The sequence below is a fragment of the Lytechinus variegatus genome, chromosome 2 (assembly GCF_018143015.1).
Source record: "Lytechinus variegatus isolate NC3 chromosome 2, Lvar_3.0, whole genome shotgun sequence".
Classification (NCBI taxonomy): domain Eukaryota; kingdom Metazoa; phylum Echinodermata; class Echinoidea; order Temnopleuroida; family Toxopneustidae; genus Lytechinus; species Lytechinus variegatus.
The window spans coordinates 7741246-7764406 of record NC_054741.1 but is presented as its reverse complement, the minus strand read 5'-3'; the positions used below and the strand labels follow the sequence as shown (position 1 = coordinate 7764406).

Genomic DNA, 23161 nt, shown 5'->3' with positions numbered 1-23161 from the left:
AAAACTGTTATTACTGAAGAAATAGCCATATACATAACCCACTGTATAAGATTAAACTTCAATTGTTGCTAGTAGTAATGGAATATCTGTGCTTCAAACAACAAAGATAAATTCATAAAACTGAAAAAGAAATCTCCTTCTCACCACAGGTTTCTTGATCTTAACCAGCTTGCCATCCACCTTCACTGTATGAACCTTGACCTTCTTTTTCTTCTTCTTTGCCATGCCCTTCCCACTCATGTCCAACACGCCCACCACACGCCCCTCTGCTGGGCCACGCCCTTCCCTCACAAAGTCTGGCACTGCCTTGAAGACTGTATCATGGATGTGATAGCTGGAGGATGGGGTGGCGCTGGGAGGGAGGGAGAGCATAGATGTAGACTGAGGTGGGGTGTTGTTGGCCAAATCTGCGATGGCTGAAGGGTCTTCTTCCATGGCTCCAGGAAGAGTACCTCCGCTCGTGAAGGCGGCCATCATGGCTTGGTTCTGTCGCATCAGAGCTGCAAATTGGGCGGCTATTAGCAAAACAAAAACAGAAGCATTATAAGTTCTTGGGGTAAAAGAAATGGAACAATTCGGTAATGCAGTAGTCAGTAATGACAGTGAACATTTTAGATATTAGATCGAAGGTGTTTCACTGATTCGCTTGTACAGCTGAACCATTAGGGTGGTTGGAAAATGGAAAACCAAATGCATACTATAATAAATGCATAAAATAAGAGTTGTAATATGCACATGCAAAGTACTCTTCCAAGATACAGAAAAGAGTGAACTCCGATAGCTTAGGTAAACCACAGGACATGATTAATCAAAAGCTATTAAAAGAAAATAAAATTAAAACTTAATTTTTTAAATCACATGTGCATTCTTCATCCCTTACAACATAAATTACATTATCCTGTTATGGGTGAGAAAAGCAATTTGGGGTGACCCAAAAAATGAATGATTAACAGTCTCGATGTACGGTTTGCTATTCATTGAAACAAAGAATAGTGTGGAATTATGGATGAATTCAAAGTTCTGGAAAAATGATAAAAACAAACTTACCTCTTTGTGCATCTAACATGAGCTTCTTCTTCTTTTTCTTCTTCTTCACAGTACCATCAGGATTCTATAAAACAAAACATCAAAAACAAATGATAAAGGGTAACAGCATTCTCCCTCTTGTTGACATGATAATCATCACCATCATTAATCATTATCACCTTCATAAATATGCACATCATCAAGATCTAGAACTATGTCATCCTCATGACCGTCATCATGTCACCACCACCACCAGTGCAAACAGTAAGAGTAATCAAAGCTCAGTAGAGTATATTTATATAGTGGCTGCGCTATAAAAATTTATCATTTTATTCATCATTACAATTATCTTTTTTTTTATTGAACACAAAAGGTAGAATTCAAGCGAGATTAAGTAATGAAAAAAATACAACTCCTGTGGAACATTCTCTTTTCCAACATTGTTAAACGCTATTTGAAATGTATTCAATTTTTTTTCCACAAAACATAATAGCATACAGATAGAAGTGAAACAATTAATTTTTTAAAGTCAATTATACACTATTTATAGTCTGCTTGCCAGAGGTTACTTCATGGCACTAACCATAAACATTGTTAAGAATCCAATAATACTAACCAGTGCAGGCGCAGCTCTCTTGCGACCAGAGCTCATCCCTCCAGCATAGTTGTGCTCCAGCCCTCCCCTAGGACCAGGGGAATCATTGTCATCATAAGGTGGATCAAATAAGACTGGATGATGGTGACTCTTACGTCCTGGCCACTCATCCTTTAACACCAGGTGACTCAGCTGCTCAAGTCTATGGACAATCACACGATCCTGGAGAAAGAATAATCATTAGCAAGACGTTTTTGTATTGAAAAATTTGGAGACCCTCTCTGGGACGTGCATTTGAATTGGGTGGAAGGAGCCACTTAGAAAAGCAATACAGACTGACGAAATAGAAAGATTCAACTCATACATTTCAACACAGACACTGTCACAATGGTCACAAGGTAATGTGCCTTAATATCATACTAATGGTCATTTGATTAAGACAAGACTATCAAACTTTAAGGTTTCTAAAGATTATCTCAAGAGCCATATCAACAAGATTCTTGCTAACCACCAGTGTAGCTCTGAGAAAGACAAGCTGAGATACAAAGTATGATTACAGCTTGTCCTTTCTAACATCAACATATCGCTTTTCATATGACTTACCTTTGGCCATCTGAATGTTGGGACAACAACTTTAGGTACACCTTCCTTCTTCTTAGTACTGCTTGGTTTGGCACTCTTCCCTTGCGGCTTTCCTTTGCCTTCTCCACTCTCCTGTTTGACCAGGCCAAAGTGGTTCCCATCACCACCTTTCATGAGGACCTGCTGAAGCATAGATAGAGGTGGTGGCTGCATATCCATTGGCTGCTCAGGATCACCCAAATTGCTGTTGTCATCGGACATGTTTTCATACTTTGTTTCTGTCTTAATCAACTGATCACCCGCATTGCTATTGTCGTCAGACATATTTTCATACTTTACATCCGCCTTGGCAAACGGCTCACCCAAGTTGCTGTTGTCATCGGACATGTTTTCATACTTCATTTCTTCTTTAAGCAATTGCTCTCTTGATTCATAGTTGTCATCAAGGCTTTCCACTTTAACCCCAAACAAGTTTGACCCTTCATCATCTATCCCTGAGACTTTACTTGTAGTGTCTATGTTATCATAAGGAGAGTCGAGAGCTCTGGAGGAGTCATTGATCTTGTGCTCGTCATCGTCATCAGAGCCAAGTCCCTCATCGAGGTCATCATTGATACTGTTGGCATCCTGACTCATGTCTGCACTGTCAGGTCGTGATTCCAATTCATCCTTGATAAGCTTTGAGGTATCCAAGCTGTCCTCATTTGTTGCTTCCATCAATCCTTCCTCCTGGGCCCCCATAGTCCTTTCATCCTCACCCTCTTGAAATTTCAATGGACCCTCTGCTGCCTGAGGTGCAGAGTTCCCGTTGTCCAAACCCCCTTTCCCTTGCTCACTTTCCAAAGGGTTGTTCTGACTGGTGCCCTGGGCAGCACCACTTGCTTCATCAGGTTTATCTGGTGGTGGTTTCTTCTTCCTGGGTACACCCTTCTTTGGACCAGGTTTCTTGAGACCAGGTCTCCTCTGGAAGGGACCCACTGCAGAGCCTGGAGTGGAAGGGTTGGTTACAGGGACAGGCATGGCTGCAGCTGCCTCTGGGAATTTCTCTTTGAGCTCTTTGAAGCACAGGTTTTCATCATTCATCATAGCATGTTGGGATTCCTGCCTATTGATGCCATATCTGTAAAGAATGAGAATCAGTAATGCACCGGGTGTTAACAACTAAGAAAACACATTAACTTTAACAGCAGCATGGGATATCCAATAGTGTGAAACTAACATTCCTCTGGATGACCACCTTTATCTTTAAACAATGTCTCAAGCAGTCATCTTCAGCAGCATTACATAAATATCAAGGAATATGCGATCATCATATACTGTTGAATGACTATGGCATTCCAACACAGAATGAGGCTTTGGTGAATAGAGATTAACCTTCCTGGTGGCAAGAATTGCTATTTTAACCTGCATGTTGTGTATTTCCATCCATACAAGCTACTCTAGTATCACAACATTTTTCACAGACTTACCGGCAGACGCCTACTATGAGATCCTTGTCATGTCGACCAAGCTGCCACCAATCCGGAAGCTCCATGCTAGGACGACACTTCTTAAGCCTTTCATCAAGATCAGGGTGGGGCAGGATCTGGGTGCGGATCTTGTTGAGGAGGTCTATGCGAGAGAGGCACTTGCTGGCTCTCTCCTCTGTGATGTCCTCAATTGTGAAGTTATCAGGTAGGGGTGTGGCACCTGTACAGATCGAGATTTAAACAGTATTACAATGCTTTCATTTATCTAGTGGAATATATCTGTTTAATAGAAGGCCTATATCTGTTCAATAGGAGGGTTCTTGGAATGAGATACAATAAATGAATTTTATTTCAGCATAGAGGAAGAAAAATCTACATCCTAGCCCAATAACACCATGCAGGATTATGACTGGCACCTTTAGGAGCTCTGAAAAAATTTAACCAAGTAAAAATACAACAAAAACAAGGAACTTACTAGCTTAAGGGGAACTAAGGTAACATTTTGCCACCTATCTCCATCATCAACAACACCATGACAATCATCATCAACCCCACTGTCCTTGTATTTATTGTCCTCCTCCCATCATGCCAATCATTATCATCATCATAAATGGAAAAATAAACAGGTAGGGCATGAATGAAAGGACAGCCAAGAAAATCAACAAATTTCTTATAAGAGAGACAAGGCACGCAATATTTTATTTTTCTTTTTATATTGATTTGTAAACAAGTAAAATGAGCTGCAGTTCACAAAATGAGCTCAACTAGTCAATTACACTTATGCTATTAAATTCAAACTAAAGTGCCCCCATTCCCACCCCCCAAAAAAAATTGTCAAAACCTAAGGCAACAAAATGTGGGCAAAAAAAGGGGGGGGGGAATCAGAACTCACCATATCCTTCTGGAATTTCTTCAGCCTTCTTACACACCCTGAGACACATGGCATAGTAATGCTGATAGAACTCAGTCATCCTATCATCATACTTCCTATCTAGCTTGGCTAGTCTCTTGAAGCGCTCCCAGTTGAACTTTCCCGTCTCCTGGTCCTTGTCCACCCCAAAGGCCGTCAAGATGCGGTAGAAGTCAGCCTCCTCCCTCCTCGACCATCTAAAATTGGCAAATGGAATGTAGAAAGTTCATCATAAAATCTAGTGATATCGGGACTACTCATCTATACTGCAATTAAGTCAGTTAGCTAGAATATGATAAGTGTACAGCCCCAAATCCCAGAGTGCATATATCTTTAATGGGAAAGCTAGAATCCCATGATCAGGGTAACAATATATCTGTAAGGCACTTAGAAATTTAATGAGTGACTAAATGCATTTCAGAGTTTCATGTTAGAAATGTAGATCCTTTATTCGATGTCAATTTCAGTTGTTAAAATGCTTATCAGTTCAAGCAAATGAATCAAGAGCACATACCAATATTCATATCGCGTCTCTTCTTTTATTTGCATATTTTGTATGAAATATTACAAGCATTTTTATGTAACTATGAAATAATAAATGGGGGATAAAAATCAAAACTTTTAAACTGGTATGTATTTATGTCATCATGACTGTGTGATTCTCCACAAGGAAGATTACATCTACAAATACACTAATACTCGCACTGGAGTTTCTATCCAACTTACTTTTGGGCATTTTCAATCTTTCTCAGCTCTCTCTGTCGCATCTGTTCTTGCAGTCTCACCATCTTAACCTGTTCTTTCTGTTTTATGAGATGAATAAAAACAAGACAATAAAACAAATGACAAATCTAATTGTACAATTATAAATTCCAATGTCAAAACTGATCACGGAAAAGTAATAACAATTTCCATTATGAAATATATTTACAGCATGTGAATATAATTATTGAACCGTTTCATGCAACCAATTATAGGAAATATTTCAGAATGAAGCAACAATTTTTGTTAATACCACCATGCATTTCATTCATGAATTGTCTTACCTTTTCTCTCTTTTGTTCTTTGATTTGTCTTTTCTTGTGTTCTCTCTGGTAGGCAGCGACCAGTCTACGAAGTCTGGTGTTAAGGTCTGGTGCTGTAGGAAACAGGAGCTTGCCAGGCACAGCAGCTAAGGGGGGGGGGGGGGGGTGATTTGAAGTTTAATATTGGTGTCGAATGCATGAAACAGGCTGTTGGGATGAGATCTGAAACTAACTTTGGGCATTTGGAAACACAAAGAATTACTTCAGGCTTAGTGTAAAGAGCTTTGAAACCGACTTAAATATAAGAGAAACAATACAACACCAAAGCTAACTTTTTAGTTGGTGTTAGTATTGAAGGTATGAATCAGACTGTTGAAATGAACTATAAGTGCCTGGACCTGAAATGAAGTATGTCTTTTGCTGGGACAGCGAGTCGCTGGCTATACAACTGTAACTGCATTGGCATCAGCGAATAATCATTGACTCTCCATGAAAGTTGACATTCTATAAGGTTTCCAGTTAGGGTTTCCCCAATACCCTCATTGCCACTTAGTTTATCTGAATACAATGGGCTTACAATAGGCATGTTCTTACTTGGTATGATGATAGATGATATCTTTAGCTTTGGTACTGTCTTGGCGGTGGAGGTTGGTGAAGAAGGCCGGGTACTTGATGGTGATATAGAGTCATCCTGTAGAATGGTTAGTAAGAGATACATGTACATATATGTTGATATGAGACCTTTCTGGGTCTGACAAGGAATGAGGGGACTATTTCACAAATTATTAAATCATGGATTTGGGGGATATTGCAAGAACCTTGCAATCATTTACAAGTTGATTTTAGGTCACAAAATTAATGGTTAAATTCTTGCAAGTAAAATAATAAAATTGTTATTCTATAGTCAAAATTGATATCATCTGCTATTTGCAATATTACTTAATTGCACATTTATTTCTTGGAAGACACTTTATAAAGTTTGACATGTAATTTGTAATTGCATTGGTCAGAAGAAGCCCAAGGTTTCCATGATAGAGGAAGTCATTAATAAAATATGCTACTAAGCATGATTTGAATTCAAAGGAAACATTCTCCCCCCCCCCTTAACAAAACTCAGAATTTGAATGCTCTATCAAATATTTTTTACGTGGAAAGTTTATCTATCTACTAAGCTCTTGATCAGCATTGCAGAACACCATCATGTAATCAGTGGGTTGAGATATATGTCATCATTTCAAGAGCTATTCTGTATAAGGGTAATAACATCCTTCCTTGAAGGGATAAAGAAAAAAAAATTGACGATGAGAGCGATGGTGGTGGTGTAGAAGCTGATAAAGAAGTGAAAACGGAAGGTGGTGATGATAAATACCATGAAGATGGTGAAGATGACAATGACGATGATGATAGTATTGATAATCAAAGAGTAGAGAATGAGATACTTACATCAGGATCTTCCTTGAGATGCTTTGGTATGGCCGATGGAGCAATCTCCATACCCTCATCCTTACTACCCTGAGAGTCACCTCCTCCTCCTCCTTCTCCATCCCCTAAATCATCTCCTTCTCCATCATCTACATCTAAACCATCTCCTCCTTCAACGTCCAACTGACTGTACATGCAAGATAAAAATGATCCAAGTTAGATCTAAAGGCATACACTTTCCAAATAACTACACCCAATTGTACCGATTTTGTTGAACAACAACAAAAAAACAGAAAATAAGGAAGAGTCACCCAATTGTATTGAAAAAAAATTTGCTGTAACTTCGAGTCAATGGTAACTACCATGAAAACATTGGTTTGGATTGACTGTTTGGTATGGTTACCATGGTAGATAGCATTGATTGTAGATTTGCAATTGATGGTTGGTTGTATGCACTATGCCCCAGGTGTGGCCCTTCATAAACACAGTATTCTCTTCTTAAGCCTCTAAGAAGCTCAGTTTTGGAGAGAAAACACCCCCAATATAATCTCAAGATTTGTGCAATCAAGTGTATTTACACAATTCTTGTGTCATTGTTCATGGGGAATACCGTAAGTAACGGTGTATTAACCGCACCTTTTTCTCAGCGGGATAGAAGCAAAAGTCGGGGGTGCGGTTTATACACGGTGACGGGTCCGAGCCAGCCCGCCGTAACCCCTCCCGTACATGTACGATGTCTGCCAGTTCACAACACATCGAGTGGCCGGGCGTAGCCGCCCAGGCAATGTCGTTTAGAGGGGTATGAGCCGCGGGTAATGGGAAGCGAACGATCTTAATTAAATGTTGTCCATAACAAACGCACCCACCTTCATGACACTAATTTTGACTTTATTCTCGATTCAAAGTTGTGAAGTTCCCTGGCTAATTTAAAAGAGACGCCAAGCATACTCGGTAATATTTTTGTCACCGATGAGCGAGAGTTGAGTGAGCTAGCGTAGAGATTGCGTTGGAATGTGGTTATAGTGCGACTCAAGCTGGCGCTATTCAAAGTCCCGTTTCGCGCCAGCTTTTTTTTTTGCCTTCCTGTTTGCTTTTCATAAGATACCATGTAAACCACGCACGAGAGAGACGGCACGAAGCCGTAAAAAACAACTGGACAAAATGTCAATTTCTTTGTTTCTTGAACCTTCCTGTAATCCCGTATCCAAAATTCATGCTAAGACATCAAATTTCTGAAAGTGATTGTGAGGTTGTGATGCAAGAAATGTGAATGTTTCTTCCTCCTACGCTGGGAAAGACACAGATCATAATTTGATGTACTGGCATGACTGGTACTGTATCGTAGTTTGCAATGTAATGGCAGTGCTGTGTGTGTGCGTGTACACTGAGACTGTGAGCCCTGAGTGTGTAAGTTGCCAATATTGTCGGGACCGTTCTTTCTTTCTAACATTTGTAGATGAATTGATCAAGAACAGCAGATTTCCGCATACCGGTAATCTCTTTGGATACTTTGAAATCTTAAAAACTTAGATTTTGTTTCTTCGTACCTGAAATATACAAATGTAAGATTTTTTTTTTTTTTTTTTTAGTCCAAAGTTGGGGGTGCGGTTAATACACGGGTGCGGTTAATACACCGTTACTTACGGTACCCCCTCATGTTCATTATCCATTTACAGGTGTTTTAATTACATAGTGGAAATGACTTGTACGACCACTTGACATGAGGTAAATGGCACTTTTTTTATTCTTGCCTAATAAGGTATAGTCATTATCTCCCAATCCCTGGTTCAAAACTTGTCAAAAGGAGCAGCAATGGGATGTTTGTGATCTGATTTAATAGTACAGAAGAAATAGCTGAATCGCAATTATGTAAGTGTGTTACAAACATTTAACACACATTGCTTTTCATCAATCTGATGTCATCAAATTGTATATCTCATCAACGGTCAAGACTGACCGATTATAACTATACCAAGAAATGGATGATCTGATTTGGAAGTTTTTAGATGGGAAAGGAAGGAAATTTTATTGCCCTGAGAGTGCAAGGTTTCCTAATGCTAAATTGCAATTGTGTTCTGTGATCAGTGGGTCGGAGACTACACGCCTCCTTTGTTATGAAGAGCTTTCAACTCACAAAGTTCAATGAACCCTGGAAAGGGCAACAAACTTTCAGTATTAGCATGGCATATCATCATATCACAGAAATTCTAACACAGATATCAATATTGACAAATTCTAAAAACGAAATTGAATTTTGTATAAACAAAATTGAATTTTGTATAATCTCCATAAATTGTCAAATTTGATTATTATTTTGTAACATTCAGTTACTTCAAGTGATGTATTGTTGCAGTTATCCCCACATAAACATGAACTCGAAATCACCAATTGTAGTAGGTTCCATACCTTTCATTGAAGTCTTCATTCTCCTTGGCCTGAGCAGCCATGATTTCTCTGTGGTCAGGCACACCACATCTCTCCCTGAAGCACAGGCAGGGGTCAAGACGAATTCCTGGGTACTTTTCATAACCTAAACACATAGAGAGATACATAATGAAGTTACTACTGAGACTTTGTGGCTATAAAAAAGAGCAATTTAGTAAACCAAATCTGTGGACTTTTGCTATATTGTAAGTTTATACACCCGTTAGAGCTCTTATAATATGCCCTCTAACTGGCTAGGACTCGTGATTTTACCAATTATTTTAAATATGTTGTATGATTTGCACTTGATCAGCATTGCAGAACACCATCATTAAATCAGTGTGATACAAAACAATGTCATCATTTCAAGAGCTACATAAAGGACAGAAAAAACAAATGAAGACCAAAAATCAGAGAATGAGAGAAGTGAGGAGATGGTATGAAGAGGAAAATGTGAAGAAATGAGTGAGAGAGAAGAGAATAGAAAGCCTTTCCCACCCGTCCAAGATAAAGAGAGAAGAAAATGGGTCTTAAAAGAATGTATTCTTTGAATAGATAAAAATGGAAAAGCTGATAAAAATGGAAGAGCAATTAAAGAGATCAATATAGATCAAAAGACAGCAGAGAGATAGAAGAGAGAGAGATTGAGGAGACATACCATGTTTGTATACACCAATCAACAAGGAATGATCAGCTTCTTTATCCCACCAACCTACAGGTGGGTCACCTTCCGGTACAGGCACCTCCATTGGTAGCATCCTGCAAACATCAAAAATATATTCGTGACAACTCACTATTCTATCATTATTTTACATGAACAGATCATAACTTAATGTTATGTTACATTTATGTTAATGGAATTAGGTTTCAATGTATTAAACATGGTCATCAATTCCCATTTCTCTATTTGAAGTGCTTCATCGTCATTACTATCATCATCAGTGTGGTGAACACTATGAACGGTGCCAGTCTATACCCTCCATCACTAAAAATCCTGATCTACACTCAAAGCAAGATCAGTGTCACACCTTCCCGATCAGCACTACTTTAAAAACTGACAAAGAAAACGAATTGATATTTACATTGCTAATGTTAATACTTTGAAAACGACTAGTTTTTATCTCCCTCAACCCCAGTGGCAAGGCTTCATTAGCAACAGAACCACCATCATCACCAACACTATTACCGGGTGGGTGTTTCATAAAGCTGTTCATAAGACACAAAAGACTTTATGCACGACTGGTAACCCTTTCTCATGCCAAGTGATAACCCTATGTAATTGAGTTAGGACCTAAGATCATGTTCCAGTCGTGCGTAACTTTACGAACAGCTTTATGAAACACCCACCAGGACAGCCATCATCATCGCCACCATCACCACAAATCAATTTAAGTAGCGTGACTCTTGGATGGCATGCAATATCTGTTTGACTTACTTGGCATGAACCATGTTTTCAATCTGCTCAGCAAAATCTCCAATGACTTCTTGTTTCAGATAGTAAAGTAGTCGAACACGTAGCAGTACCCTGTAGAGAAACAATATAATTTCAGGTAAGGTCGAATACCACTGAATGATTCAATTCTGTACAAATTCAATTCTGTACTGATTTGAATGAACCTACAACTACTTCTCATTTACAGTTTTGTATCATGATATATAAATCTTTTATTTTGCACATGACACCATAGCAGGATAGCATTTTACGTGTAAATTTATGACAGATTTTGAAGTAGCTCCTGATCAGCATTGCAGAACACCATCATTGATTCAGAAGAATGTGTTAGGTACATGTCATCATTTCAAGAGCATACAAAGAAAGTAAATTTTTAATAAGAAGATATGAGGAAAAAGTCGCTTGGGCACTTAATAAATGACTGTGCCACATCTCTTAACAGGGATCCTACCAAGCATCTTTTAAAATGGCATTCCTGCATTATTGAATGTATTGTCTATGGTGAAGTACTAGGATTGACGAAAAAAAACACAATTGCACGATTTCTGCTGAAAGACCCCGCTTAAATTTCTCTTGGTGTCATTGTTGACTTCAATGACATTGCAAAATGTCCATCCAGGAATAAAAGTAGTCTGCGGGTCCAAGGTGACAACAAATCATACCCTACTCCTCTCCATGAAAGTTAAAGACAGACTGACTATACTCACTTGTTACAATGTCTCTTGAGGTGATTCTTGTAGCCTTGGTCTGTCAGTAGGTTATCCAGGTTATGTTCCTTGGCTGTCATGTCATAGCTGATGTGAGCTGCCTGGGGATCTCTCTTGGGTTTCTTGCCCTTCCTGCCTCGAGGAACCGGTGCAGACAGTCCTAACAATAAAGGAATACATTCCAGGTAAATAGATTGAATATAAATCTTGACAAATCTCAAGAGACAATGTATGAAAACAGGACCTATCAATCAATTCTAATTTCATCTTATTAATTTCCTCTCCTACCAATAAATACACAAATCCTCTGTTTATAAGCAAACTCCAAAGTTCCAATAAATTGTTTTTGTTGGTGTCAAAGTGCTCAGTAGATACAAATGAGTATTTATCTTGACTTCATTATTTTACTCATATGCTCATAATGTTACCTCACAACTCAAAATTGATAGTCAAGATTTGACTGTAGTAATGCTTCTGATCAGATAGAAAGTATCATCCAAATTGAATCAGATTTCAAATGTCTGCAAAAAATTACATCACTTCAGAAGCAGCCTACCATACTATAACTTGGCCTTCTTTTACAACTACATGTACACCAATGGTAGCTTTGCCACCAAACATACCATTGAAATATCACTTAGAATTCAAATTTAAAAAGCATTAACAAATGGGAAATGTGCACAAAAGTAACCATTCATATTGGTCAGGAATCTGATGACTTTTTTTTCTGAACTTTTACTGAATCATGGGAGAATCTGTGATAAATGACATGAATCTGTTGATCACTTGCTCTGTGTTGTACTTTACAGAGTGTATTCGTGAAATGAGGCTACCGACCTTTGTGATTCCTGCAGTCTTTGACCGTTCCATCAGGTGAAGGAGTGACCAAGTCCCAGATAAAGCTCTTGATGTTCTCATCACCTTTGTAATGTTGCAGACAGTACATCAACTACATAGTGAATGGAAGAAAGAGATAAGCATTAATCAGATGTTTACCATGTAGAGTACATATAGGAGGGGATTTAAAAAAGGGAACAAAACTTGACAAATGATGCATGATCTAGCATAATAATTAATTATAAATCATTAAACCATCAGGCATGTGACATGGGGAAATATTATAGATGCTAATCAAACTATCATCAAGTCCACTCAGTTGAGTGTTCAAGGTGCACGTGCAGCGATTTAGTTAAGCACTGAACAGAAAGGCTTTCAGGCGAGTTCTGATACTTGATATTGGAAAAGAAGTCCTCCAATGTACGAGTGATATGTGAAAAACAGCCACTCATGTATGAAGTACATTTTTTCTTTCAATTCAGACATATCTGTCACATCAAGACAAAGTATTCATAAAAAAAGGATATATATTTATTATTTTACAAGACAACAAAGTAATCAAAACGCAAGTGAAGGTTTCAGTTGGCTTACCATAGTTCTTGCAATGGATTCTACATCCTTCTCACCAAGTCTTCTCTTGAACCTTGTGGTTGCGAGGATATCGTCCCATCGACCCCAACTAGGTACAAATTCGAGAGAATGATAACATATCAAACATGAGCAATGGCTCATTGACGACCTCTCTTTACTTTTTCTTTTGCACAGTGTATATATGGCACCTATTTCATGTCCTTGTGATAATAAGTTAAAGAATTTATTAATGTTGAGAGCCCAAATTTACAATTTACTATCTTGAATGTTGCCACTTGATGGTAACTGCCATGGCAACAATGTTCAACAGCCAATCAACATCAAGGATTCTATGAAAGATACCATTAGATGGCAAAGTTACCATTAGAAAATATATTAAGTTATAGGGCACAGTTTATATTTCATCCAAGTTCATTTCATATACTCTTGATGACACATCAAACAGAAAAAGTGCAATATCAAGTGAATGGAATACCAATGGAATATCACACAAACTGAAGGATGAAATATCAACATCTCTAGAAGTTTCTGATCAGAAAGAAGAAATCATCCAAGCAAAATCAGATTTCAAATGTCTGCAAAAAGTAGCATCATCTCAGAAACAAACCAGCTTTAGCAAAAAAAAAAAACCCTTTAACTCCCATACAATTTAGAATTACCCCTTACTTTATACCCCATATCCCCTCTTATAATAATACGAGAATAATAATCTTACCCAAATGTCAACAATCCCTTCTCCACTCTGAAGCACTCCAGACGAGTCCATCCACATGGCATCTGTTTCTTTGGTGGTCTCTGTGAGGGCTCCCTCTTTTCTTTGGTCTTCTTGGTTGTGTTTGTCTGAGGCTTGGTAGGACGCTCATCCTCACTCTCATCTGAGGTCATGTCAAGGACCTCGTCCATGCCTCCGAAACGCTTGGTCTTTGTACGTTGGCGAGGGACATCGATAATGAAGTCCTCCTGGAGATGAACAATGTCACAATTACAAAATTTTATCCTCTGGTTATTAAGAAAGCGGGGAATTTAGAAAACTGTCAAGATTGGTTTTCTTGAAAATTCTTAAAAACCTTATGATTTTTTAAAAATTCAGTTTGGGGATGTAAGCAGGTGTCTTAACTGCAATGGACTATAAAGACTACTTGCTCGTAAAGACAATCGTTCTTGCCTCAGTTGAGTGATCTTCATATACAGGTTTGACTAGTGATTGAAAATGGGTATGTTTGTCCAGATTTCTTGTAACCTAGATTGCTTTGAGGGGTAATAACCTTAAGTAAGCATATAAAGTACTTGACATACAATGTAAGTTTGGACCTTGTTTTGAATTAGGATTAAAAAACATGTCGTTGCAGAAGAGTGCATTTGAAATCAAACGAGAGTATCTTTCAACCAATCACTCACCTTGCCTGTTTCAGGATCAATGTCTGCTCTCTTTGCCCACTTATGCCAGAAATCAGGATCATCAATCTTGATGTCGGTATGATCAGAGTCTGTTGTGAAGCTTGCCTACCAGAGGAAACAAGATATATTATAATTGAATCATTTTTCAAAAAGAGATATCAAAGGTTACATACAACATTTCATCAGCAATTTGATGAAGATATTCTTTTATTGAGCACAAACTGCATCAATACCCAAAGGATGAAATTTGAATGTTAAAGTTCATTCATTCAATTTTCAGAAACTACCTGTACATGCTTTTAAAGAATCACAACAAATGGAAAACTATACTAACCACTGTATCATTATGAAAATACTCCCTAAACAATAAGTACTTAAGGACCATGTTTTACATATCAAAATGCATCAATGCATATGGGGAAATAGCAAACAAAAGCATAATTCACATAGAAGAAAAACGTTTTATGAACACAGTGACAATGTACATCTGTCACTGTGAAGAGACCTCTCTGATCCATTCAATGTTTTTACATATCACAGATTTGAAAATTTCGCAGCTTATTTGCAGGATTGTTTTCCTGTATGGTAAGCATTTCCCTTGCCATACAAGAGATTTTACATAAAACACTATACCCTAGTAAATAAAGAAACCTTGAGGGTGTGAACCCACTCACCTTGGCAAAAGATGATCCCTTCTGGCCAGGCTTGTGCTTGATGACCTGGGTACGCCTCTGCAGAATCATGTCAATGTCTTCAGCACAGAACTGTGATGATTGGTCGTCATCGTCCATGATGGCCCCGTAAGCTCCTCGTCGTAGCAGATCTTCTATCTCCTTCTTGGACAGGGCCTGCTGCTGCTGTGTACAAGTTCAGAAAAACATTCTAATGAAAGGGTAAGTTTCAAATGGTGGTGAAGCTAACGCCATCAATCTAGTCCAACTCTTGCAACACTAAACATTAAAAAAGGTGGAGAATGCAGCACCTGCTCTGGCACCATATGCTCCTCCGCTAATTTCTCTGAAAATATACAGTAAGGGTGATACAAGTATTAGGATTAAAGTTAGGATTAGCTTGGAGGTTCCGCTTGGCTAAATGAGAGGAGCACCAAGCTTGAAAACAAAGGTGCTACTGGGCATAAACTCACCAAGTGTTGAGCAACTGAAATTATTTCCATACACCCATATTCAGTGTTCAGCCTCAGTAATACAACCCAATTCATGCTCTCAACACTAACACCAATGCTCACACCTACACCCAACTTGTAATCTGCAATGGTATACTTACAGGGTTGTATGATGAAGCTTCTTTATCCCTCATGGATTGGAGCACAGCTTTATCAAGACCAAGTTTCATGCTAGCCTTATCAAACATCTCCCTCTCATAGGAGTTTCTTGTGATGAGGCGATAGACTTTGACAGCTTTCTGCTGGCCGATACGATGACATCTCGCTTGAGCCTGGGAAGGCACAAAAAAAAAATTGAATTTGTAATGACTGCATAATTGAAATAAGATTAATAATGGATAATTGACAAAGAGAAAGGTAGACTAGAGTGAGAGAATACTCATCATTCAGCTAATTTCCCCTTAAGTCTTTCGAGGGGTGTGCACATCATACTCTGGAATGTACAAACTCCCATTTCGTTCTCATAACAATTAAATATAAGGCTTTGTATACCTTTTTCTTGACCAATTTACAGGAAGAGTGGCTCTGATGCAATATCTAAGTCCTCTGGTAAAACTTAAATCGATATTCGACTTGCTCATAATCTTCATCAAGCTTTACGGTCATGTCCTCACATTCATCATCATCATCATCACCATCATCATCATCATCATCATCACCACCATCATCATCACCACCACCACCACCACCACTACAACCACCATCACTATCATCCCCTTCCCTGTCATCATCCCCATCACCATCAACAGTTGAGTCATCACATTCGTGTCATCATCATCCTCACCACAGTGATCATTATCACCAACATCACCATCAATAATAAAACACTTTTCATGGTTTCTTGTCTTACCTGGATATCATTCTGAGGATTCCAATCTGAATCAAAGATGATACAGGTATCAGCAGCAGTCAGGTTGATGCCTAAACCACCGGCTCGGGTGCAGAGTAAGAACACGAACCGATCTGAGTCTGCATGAAGAATAACACAACCATTCATTTCAATGCCAACTGATCTACTGCACTGGCTATAACTTCAGCCTGATTTCTATTTTGAAAACATTAATTAATGTCGGAGAATAACAAGACAACATAAACTGAATGGTAAATGTGTCTGATAAATTCAACAACTGTTTGCATGCTGTAAATTTTAGAGTGCAATGCTTTAATCCTGTCTGGAGTGTTATGTCTATTACATGGAATTGCCCTTATACATTGGTCCACAGAGTCAGCGATCAAGTGATCTTTGTATTCATTATTTGAAAGCCTCTGAGAATGCTTTAACTGGATACACAACAATGTTATGTATGCTTACATAGATGAAATAACATTTAGCTGATGTAAAGAACATAAATTATATGACTGTGTAATGAACACTGACCTGGTTTGCTGAATCTATCAATAGCAGCTTGCCTCATGTTGCCTCTTACCCTGCCATCAATCCTCTCAAAAAGATATCTGCCAAAAATGAACAAAATTAAAACAAATATTGATATGCTTGCTAAAACTATGCAAGCACGAGACCAATTATTTCATTTTTAAAAGGGGGGGGGGGGGCTCTATCATAAATCATCATGTACATTTTTTATGACAGACTGGAGTATACTATGCTATACCACAAGCCGATGCACAGGAAAATGTGGGAGGTGTGATTATTCACACTGAAGATACACTGAAAACACACCTACAATTTCTTTCGTTTGCAGTATTTGTTCTTGATCAGATTTGGTGGAGAGTCACCAGTCTTGAAAGTAAGAGCGATTAACATCATCATCCCAAGAACAATAATCTACACTGTACTAGATAATAAATTACAGATACAACCTGACACTTCACAATGTTCAATTGCAACAGATATGGACTTAGAATAAAAGTCACTCTTCTTCAGGATTTGGAAGTTTCTATGATGTTGAAAATATAGAACCTCAGAATTTTCATTGAGGTACAAGCCTAATCTGCAATCCGAAGTTTTTCAGCTTTTGTCGGGAAAACATTCAATACTTGCTTTGTTAATCTATCCAATAGACCTCATGCACTGACGTCATCATGCCGTCATCTTAGAAGCTATTGCCTTGCATGCGTTTGGATCTGCAGCTGGAGCATCTCTGTTTATGCATATTTCTATATCCCCTAAGGGAGGGCGCTATGAGATTTTGATGTCACATGCACAAGGTCTATATATTATGTTTAATACGTATGTACTATCGCACTTGGAAAAATTAAACAATCACAATTTTTTTTAAAGAGGAAGTCTTAAAAGATATCCAGAATGACAGTAGATCATCTGGGAAAAGACCAAGACCTTACATCCACCTACTATTACACTTAAAAGTTAAAACCATTCACCTTTTCTGGATGAGGTAGTCTTCGAGAATATCCAGACAGCGGATCATCTGGGAGAAGATCAAGACCTTATGGCCACCATCCTTGAGCTTTGGCAAAAGTTTGTCCAGGAGAACCATCTTACCAGCTGACTGGATCAGAACCTTCAAATGGAGCAGGGGATTCACATGAACGCTGATGATGGTTTCATCTGGCATTCGTTCAGCCGTTCTGAACTCTTTGATGATTTGTTCTTCACCACCTGCGAGACAACCATGGGGGTAATATCGCAAATTAATTTTTTACACAAAAACCAAAATCAAAAGAGTCCTATCCAATAACAAAATATATTGGAACAACCTAGTCATTAAAGGAATGAAGACTCTACCTCACCCGTTGGTCAAACACCTGCCCCGAGTAAGCAATTGTTCAATTTTACTATATCAGTGCCAACATCGTATCTTACTGAAGTCAACATTTTCCCCATTATAAAATGTGTACTATAAACATTGTGCCACTACAGTAAATTGGTGTATATATTCTTTTTTTAATGTTATTGTTAAAACCCAATCAACAAAATGCTATACCTTCTCCCTCTCATGAATTCAGCAACATTTTTTATACATATTTCGAGACCCATTTGACTTTGTATTCTCCTTGTCTCATCTACTTCTAGATCCCATGCTGCACTCATCAGATCTTTTGCTTTTCACAGGAAATTCCCTCAAATCCATCTCTCTTTACAACTCTAATCTGAAATCCTTTTCTGATTCATGAGCTTATTTGTATCCTTCCAATTTTACTTCTACTTTTACACATTCTATTTATAACACGACTGCAGGAAAGTTATTAACTGATCCACATCAACCATTTTGTCAGCATGAACTTCACTTACCATTGATGAGGAATGGATGATTACAGCATTTCCTAAGCTCCATCATCGTATTCATGAGGTTAGGTAAGTTTGATGTTGACCCCGCACCTTTAGTCAAGAAGCTGAAGTTCTTCTCCAAGATGGCTCGGTAGTAACGCTTCTGAATGCTCGTCATCTCAACCTACAGCCAAATATATGTGACAGACATATTTTTTACTGTGTCTAGAGTATGTACATACAATATCTAAACATAATTGGTGTGTCTATCCCATGAAAAGAAAGTACATTTTATACACAGATGATTTTCTACCTACTTCTGTCCATTCAACCCTTCCCCCTTTCTTTACAAAACCTTTTAATGAAAATACACAATAGAAATCTATGGATTCTTATGTAATTTACAGCTTATCTCTCGTTTCTAGAAGTAGTTTGGCAGACACTAATCACACTTACACGCATTGCAACAAAGCATTGTAATTTGTCAATTAGTTGTTATTTCTGACAAACTCATGATCTATACATATCATTTTTCAACTTGCAACATTGCATAAGCGGAAGAGTAAGTGGTTAAAGTTTTTTTTAATACACATAATAAAAGCCAAACCCTTCTTTGAATGTTTCCATGTTGATAATGATAACTACTCATAGGTGTTTGATGGTATCACCATGTTGTTATTTTTCTTGAACAAGGAAGAAATAGAGACAGACCTAAAGGAACTGAGAATCTATCTTCCGTTGGATTTGTGGTCAATATATTTCATTACCAATGCACTTGCCGTCATCGGAAGTCACATTCTCTAATACAGCTGCTAAATTTCTAAGCTTCTTACAATGATGTGCTACAAGACACTTTATGCTGTACGTCAAAAGGCCAACAGCCATTAGATCATTCTGTACTAGTGTACCTTTGTTCTTGATCAGATTTGGTGGAGAGTCACCAGACTTGAAAGTAAGGGAGATATAAATCATCATCATCTCAAGAACAGTGTACATGTTCAATGAAGTACTGCATAGAAGCATAGAGTTACAAGTTGGTCAGTATTCCAAAAATTTACAATTCAGTACCGGTATTCACCTCACACTAACAGCAATAACCCAAACCCCATCTGACATTGCTTGGCAAATTAAACCAATATTAATGAATATATCATCACCTCAATGATTGTTTCTTCCTTAGGAGCCAGATTCTTCTCTACATCTTCCTTCAGACGACGAAGCATCATGGGTCTCAGCAGCTGTAGAGATAAACATGTATCAGATGTTTCATATTTTCTAACAACGTAACATTAAAGTAGCTATAGAAACCCAAACTTCTACAGGTAGCTTTTATCATCACGTAGGTTTGACTATTAAGCAAACTGACTCATTTATAAGGATTTCATATAGAAAAAAACTTTTTGAAATCATGAATTCCATGAATCCATAATTGAAATGTCATCAGTGATGACTCTCAAATATTATCAAACTGAAGATGAGTACAATTTTGGCATTTTTAAAATGTCAGATCAGGAGCTTTTTGCAATTGCCTCAAATAGTTTTTCATTAACCCATTCTTTGTATTGATGTTGAAAAAGAGGGTATTTTATTCCATACCTGTTGCAGTTTCTCAACCTGCCCCTCTGTCTTGAGATCACCAAAGTCTTCAAGGAATTGAGAGCTAGAGCGGAACCTGCCAGGCTCCAGGAAATTTAGCAAGCTGAAGAGCTCATCTACATTATTCTGGAGTGGTGTGCCTGTCAAGAGAACACGATGCTCCTGGAAAATAAATGGATGAACAAATGTTATCCCTGCTTCATTGCTTTGGAAACATGTTTACTATAAAGACATTTATGTTTAAAATTTAACATAATCATGATTGTAAATAGCATCCTCAAACAATGAAAAGGATTGATTGTGATATGTGATTGATCCTTTACAGTGTCTGGCCATGCTTGAATGCCAGAGATCTCAATGATGTTTGAAATATATGCTGCATTGTCAAAATAATCTTGTACTAATGTGGTCAAACTTCCCAGTTTGCTGACCACACATACAAAAAAACACTTTTTCATTCTGTAATCATCAAGTAGTTCTCTATATTCTTGGCAATATGAACCACAAAGGCTGCCAGATAAATACTTACATGTACACCATGTGGGAATCAAAACTTACGATTATTTATGTTCTTGATCAGATTTGGTGGAGAGTCACCAGGCTTGAAAGTAAGGGCGATATAAATCATCATCATCTCAAGAACAAAAGTAACGCTGAGTAACTGTAAAAGAAGGTACCCTCATTCTAGGATCACTAAGTTACACTTGTCTAGGTTGAACCAAGACAGACCTCTATACCATGGAGCAGAACAAGGAAATTACGCAGCATCAAACACAAATGAGAGGACTTCTTAGTTTTGGAGTTATGTTCTACTTCATTCAGAGACAACTGTATTGTAGAGGTGTTGGAGTTCATTAGATAAGTCCCTGGACTTCGAACCACAAGTACTGGGGTTCGAATCCCACCATGGCACTCACATCCTTTGAAATGGCACTTTCTACATTTGCCAATCTCCATCCATGTGTAGTAAATGGGTACATGGAAGAAGAAATTCCTTGAATGCTTCAGCACCCGATCAGGGTAGCCATGCTAAAGCCGGGGTAATATTTTTTTGTAGTGCTTAAAATCATTGTGTTAAGCGCTATACAAATGTTGCATATTATTATCATTATCATTATAATTTTAAGCATTTCCCTCACCATATCTAGGATCTTGAGTCCCTCTAACAACTTGCAGTTCCTGTTCTTGAGTCGATGTGCCTCGTCAATGACCAGGACCCTCCATTCGATCTCACTCAGTTCCTGACAGTCCGCGAGCAGTATTTCATATGTGGTGATCAAGATCTGGAATTTGTAGACGTCTGGAATCCTCACACCCTGTTGTCAAAATGATTGAAAATGAAGATATCAGTGACTACAACATCTCATTCATGTCAGGAATGTGTATATTTATATAGGTTTACTCTGATAAGGGAAAATAAACATGATTGACAGGATAAAACTGATCCAAATATTCAATATAATGCCTCTACATAATATGCAACTTTGTACAAAAAAGAGGAATCTGCATTCATTAAACGACATTTCTGTAGAGACAGAAGTCTGCATATTATAAAACAAGCAATTTTGTTCCTAATTTGAGATACGATTGTTCACAACCCATTGTATTCCTTTTTTACAAATTCTCATCATGTTTTCACTGTTCCGACAAAACAAAATTCACTATCATATACAGTAACCACTGTATATCAACATCATACATGTACTCTAACCGACAACATAACCTGTAAGACCCTCCACAAAGTTGAATATTTGATCTTTGACCTACCGATGCATCTTTGAAGAACATTTCATACTCTGCTATCATATGCCTGCTCTGGGAACCACCATGGTACACAACGCAGTTCATGTCAGTCCAAGACTCCACCTCACGCTGCCAGTTAGCGATAGTAGAGAGTGGGGCCAGGACCAGGAACGGTCCTTTAATGCCAGTCTTCTCAATCTCTTGGAGGAAGCCAATGGTCTGGATGGTCTTGCCGAGACCCATCTCGTCAGCCAGGATGCAGCTTTGACTGTTACCGGGAGAAGGAATAAATACATAGGGAGTTGGTGAACAATTGGTTGAATAAGATGCGGTGCATCACTCAAAGAAGAAATTGCTGCATTTTCTGGGGGTAGAATTTGCAAATTCTCATCTGAATAGGCACCATGAATATTGCATATTTATTACATATTTAATAGAAGACATACTTATAACTGATTGTTAGGAATTGTCCCAGAGAGTGAATGAAATGGCAGACGTTCACTTATCATGTGTGCCAATAGTGAATACACATACTACTTTTTTTAGATTTCACTTGACATGTATGGCCACGGAAAGTGACCATTTACAGTATGGAAATCAAGGTTTATGCATTCGCGATTCCTGTATTCAATGAGGGATAAAACATGCATTGAAACGACATCATTATACAGCGGTTTGCTGAACCAATTATTATACATGAAAGTCAAACGATTGATTTCAAATTCATTAATTTCAAATTAAATCTACCCCCCCAAAAAAAAAAAATTAGCTAAGATATTTACTTACCCTGTACACCAACTAAATGTGAGCCAATTGACACCTTCTAACTGGTATTCACGCAGTACATTGTCATCTTTGTAATTGGGTGACTTGCTAAGCTTCTTCCATTCACTCTTACCAGGCCTGGATTTGCGCTGTGCAGGAAATAAGGAGGAAAACAATATGAGAACGGGCAGTCTAACTTGCCAAACAACTTTTAAATAGATGAATGATATGACTGTAGAGCAATC

General features: G+C 38.1%; 1 protein-coding gene across 3 annotated transcripts in view; it reads right to left on the bottom strand.

The window, feature by feature from the left end:
* Window positions 1-23161, bottom strand: part of LOC121407204 (chromodomain-helicase-DNA-binding protein 8-like) — a 48786-nt gene that overhangs the window by 5164 nt on the left and 20461 nt on the right. For 2 of the 3 annotated variants that reach the window (XM_041598163.1, XM_041598164.1), the window contains exons 11-39: window positions 22938-23065; window positions 22176-22419; window positions 21548-21724; window positions 20409-20570; window positions 19970-20050; window positions 18837-18996; window positions 17966-18203; window positions 17001-17077; window positions 16473-16591; window positions 15724-15894; window positions 15114-15296; window positions 14440-14544; window positions 13757-14001; window positions 13042-13129; window positions 12451-12562; window positions 11614-11773; window positions 10889-10978; window positions 10112-10212; window positions 9436-9559; window positions 7051-7216; window positions 6202-6298; window positions 5629-5753; window positions 5309-5385; window positions 4565-4779; window positions 3673-3892; window positions 2225-3323; window positions 1643-1843; window positions 1048-1111; window positions 145-515 (exon numbers count right to left, since the gene is read on the bottom strand). In XM_041598163.1, the coding sequence (XP_041454097.1) occupies window positions 145-515; window positions 1048-1111; window positions 1643-1843; window positions 2225-3323; window positions 3673-3892; window positions 4565-4779; window positions 5309-5385; window positions 5629-5753; window positions 6202-6298; window positions 7051-7216; window positions 9436-9559; window positions 10112-10212; window positions 10889-10978; window positions 11614-11773; window positions 12451-12562; window positions 13042-13129; window positions 13757-14001; window positions 14440-14544; window positions 15114-15296; window positions 15724-15894; window positions 16473-16591; window positions 17001-17077; window positions 17966-18203; window positions 18837-18996; window positions 19970-20050; window positions 20409-20570; window positions 21548-21724; window positions 22176-22419; window positions 22938-23065 (5400 nt within the window). The remainder of the gene's footprint in view (window positions 1-144; window positions 516-1047; window positions 1112-1642; window positions 1844-2224; window positions 3324-3672; window positions 3893-4564; window positions 4780-5308; window positions 5386-5628; window positions 5754-6201; window positions 6299-7050; window positions 7217-9435; window positions 9560-10111; window positions 10213-10888; window positions 10979-11613; window positions 11774-12450; window positions 12563-13041; window positions 13130-13756; window positions 14002-14439; window positions 14545-15113; window positions 15297-15723; window positions 15895-16472; window positions 16592-17000; window positions 17078-17965; window positions 18204-18836; window positions 18997-19969; window positions 20051-20408; window positions 20571-21547; window positions 21725-22175; window positions 22420-22937; window positions 23066-23161) is intronic. The other variant, XM_041598166.1, reaches the window with a different exon arrangement.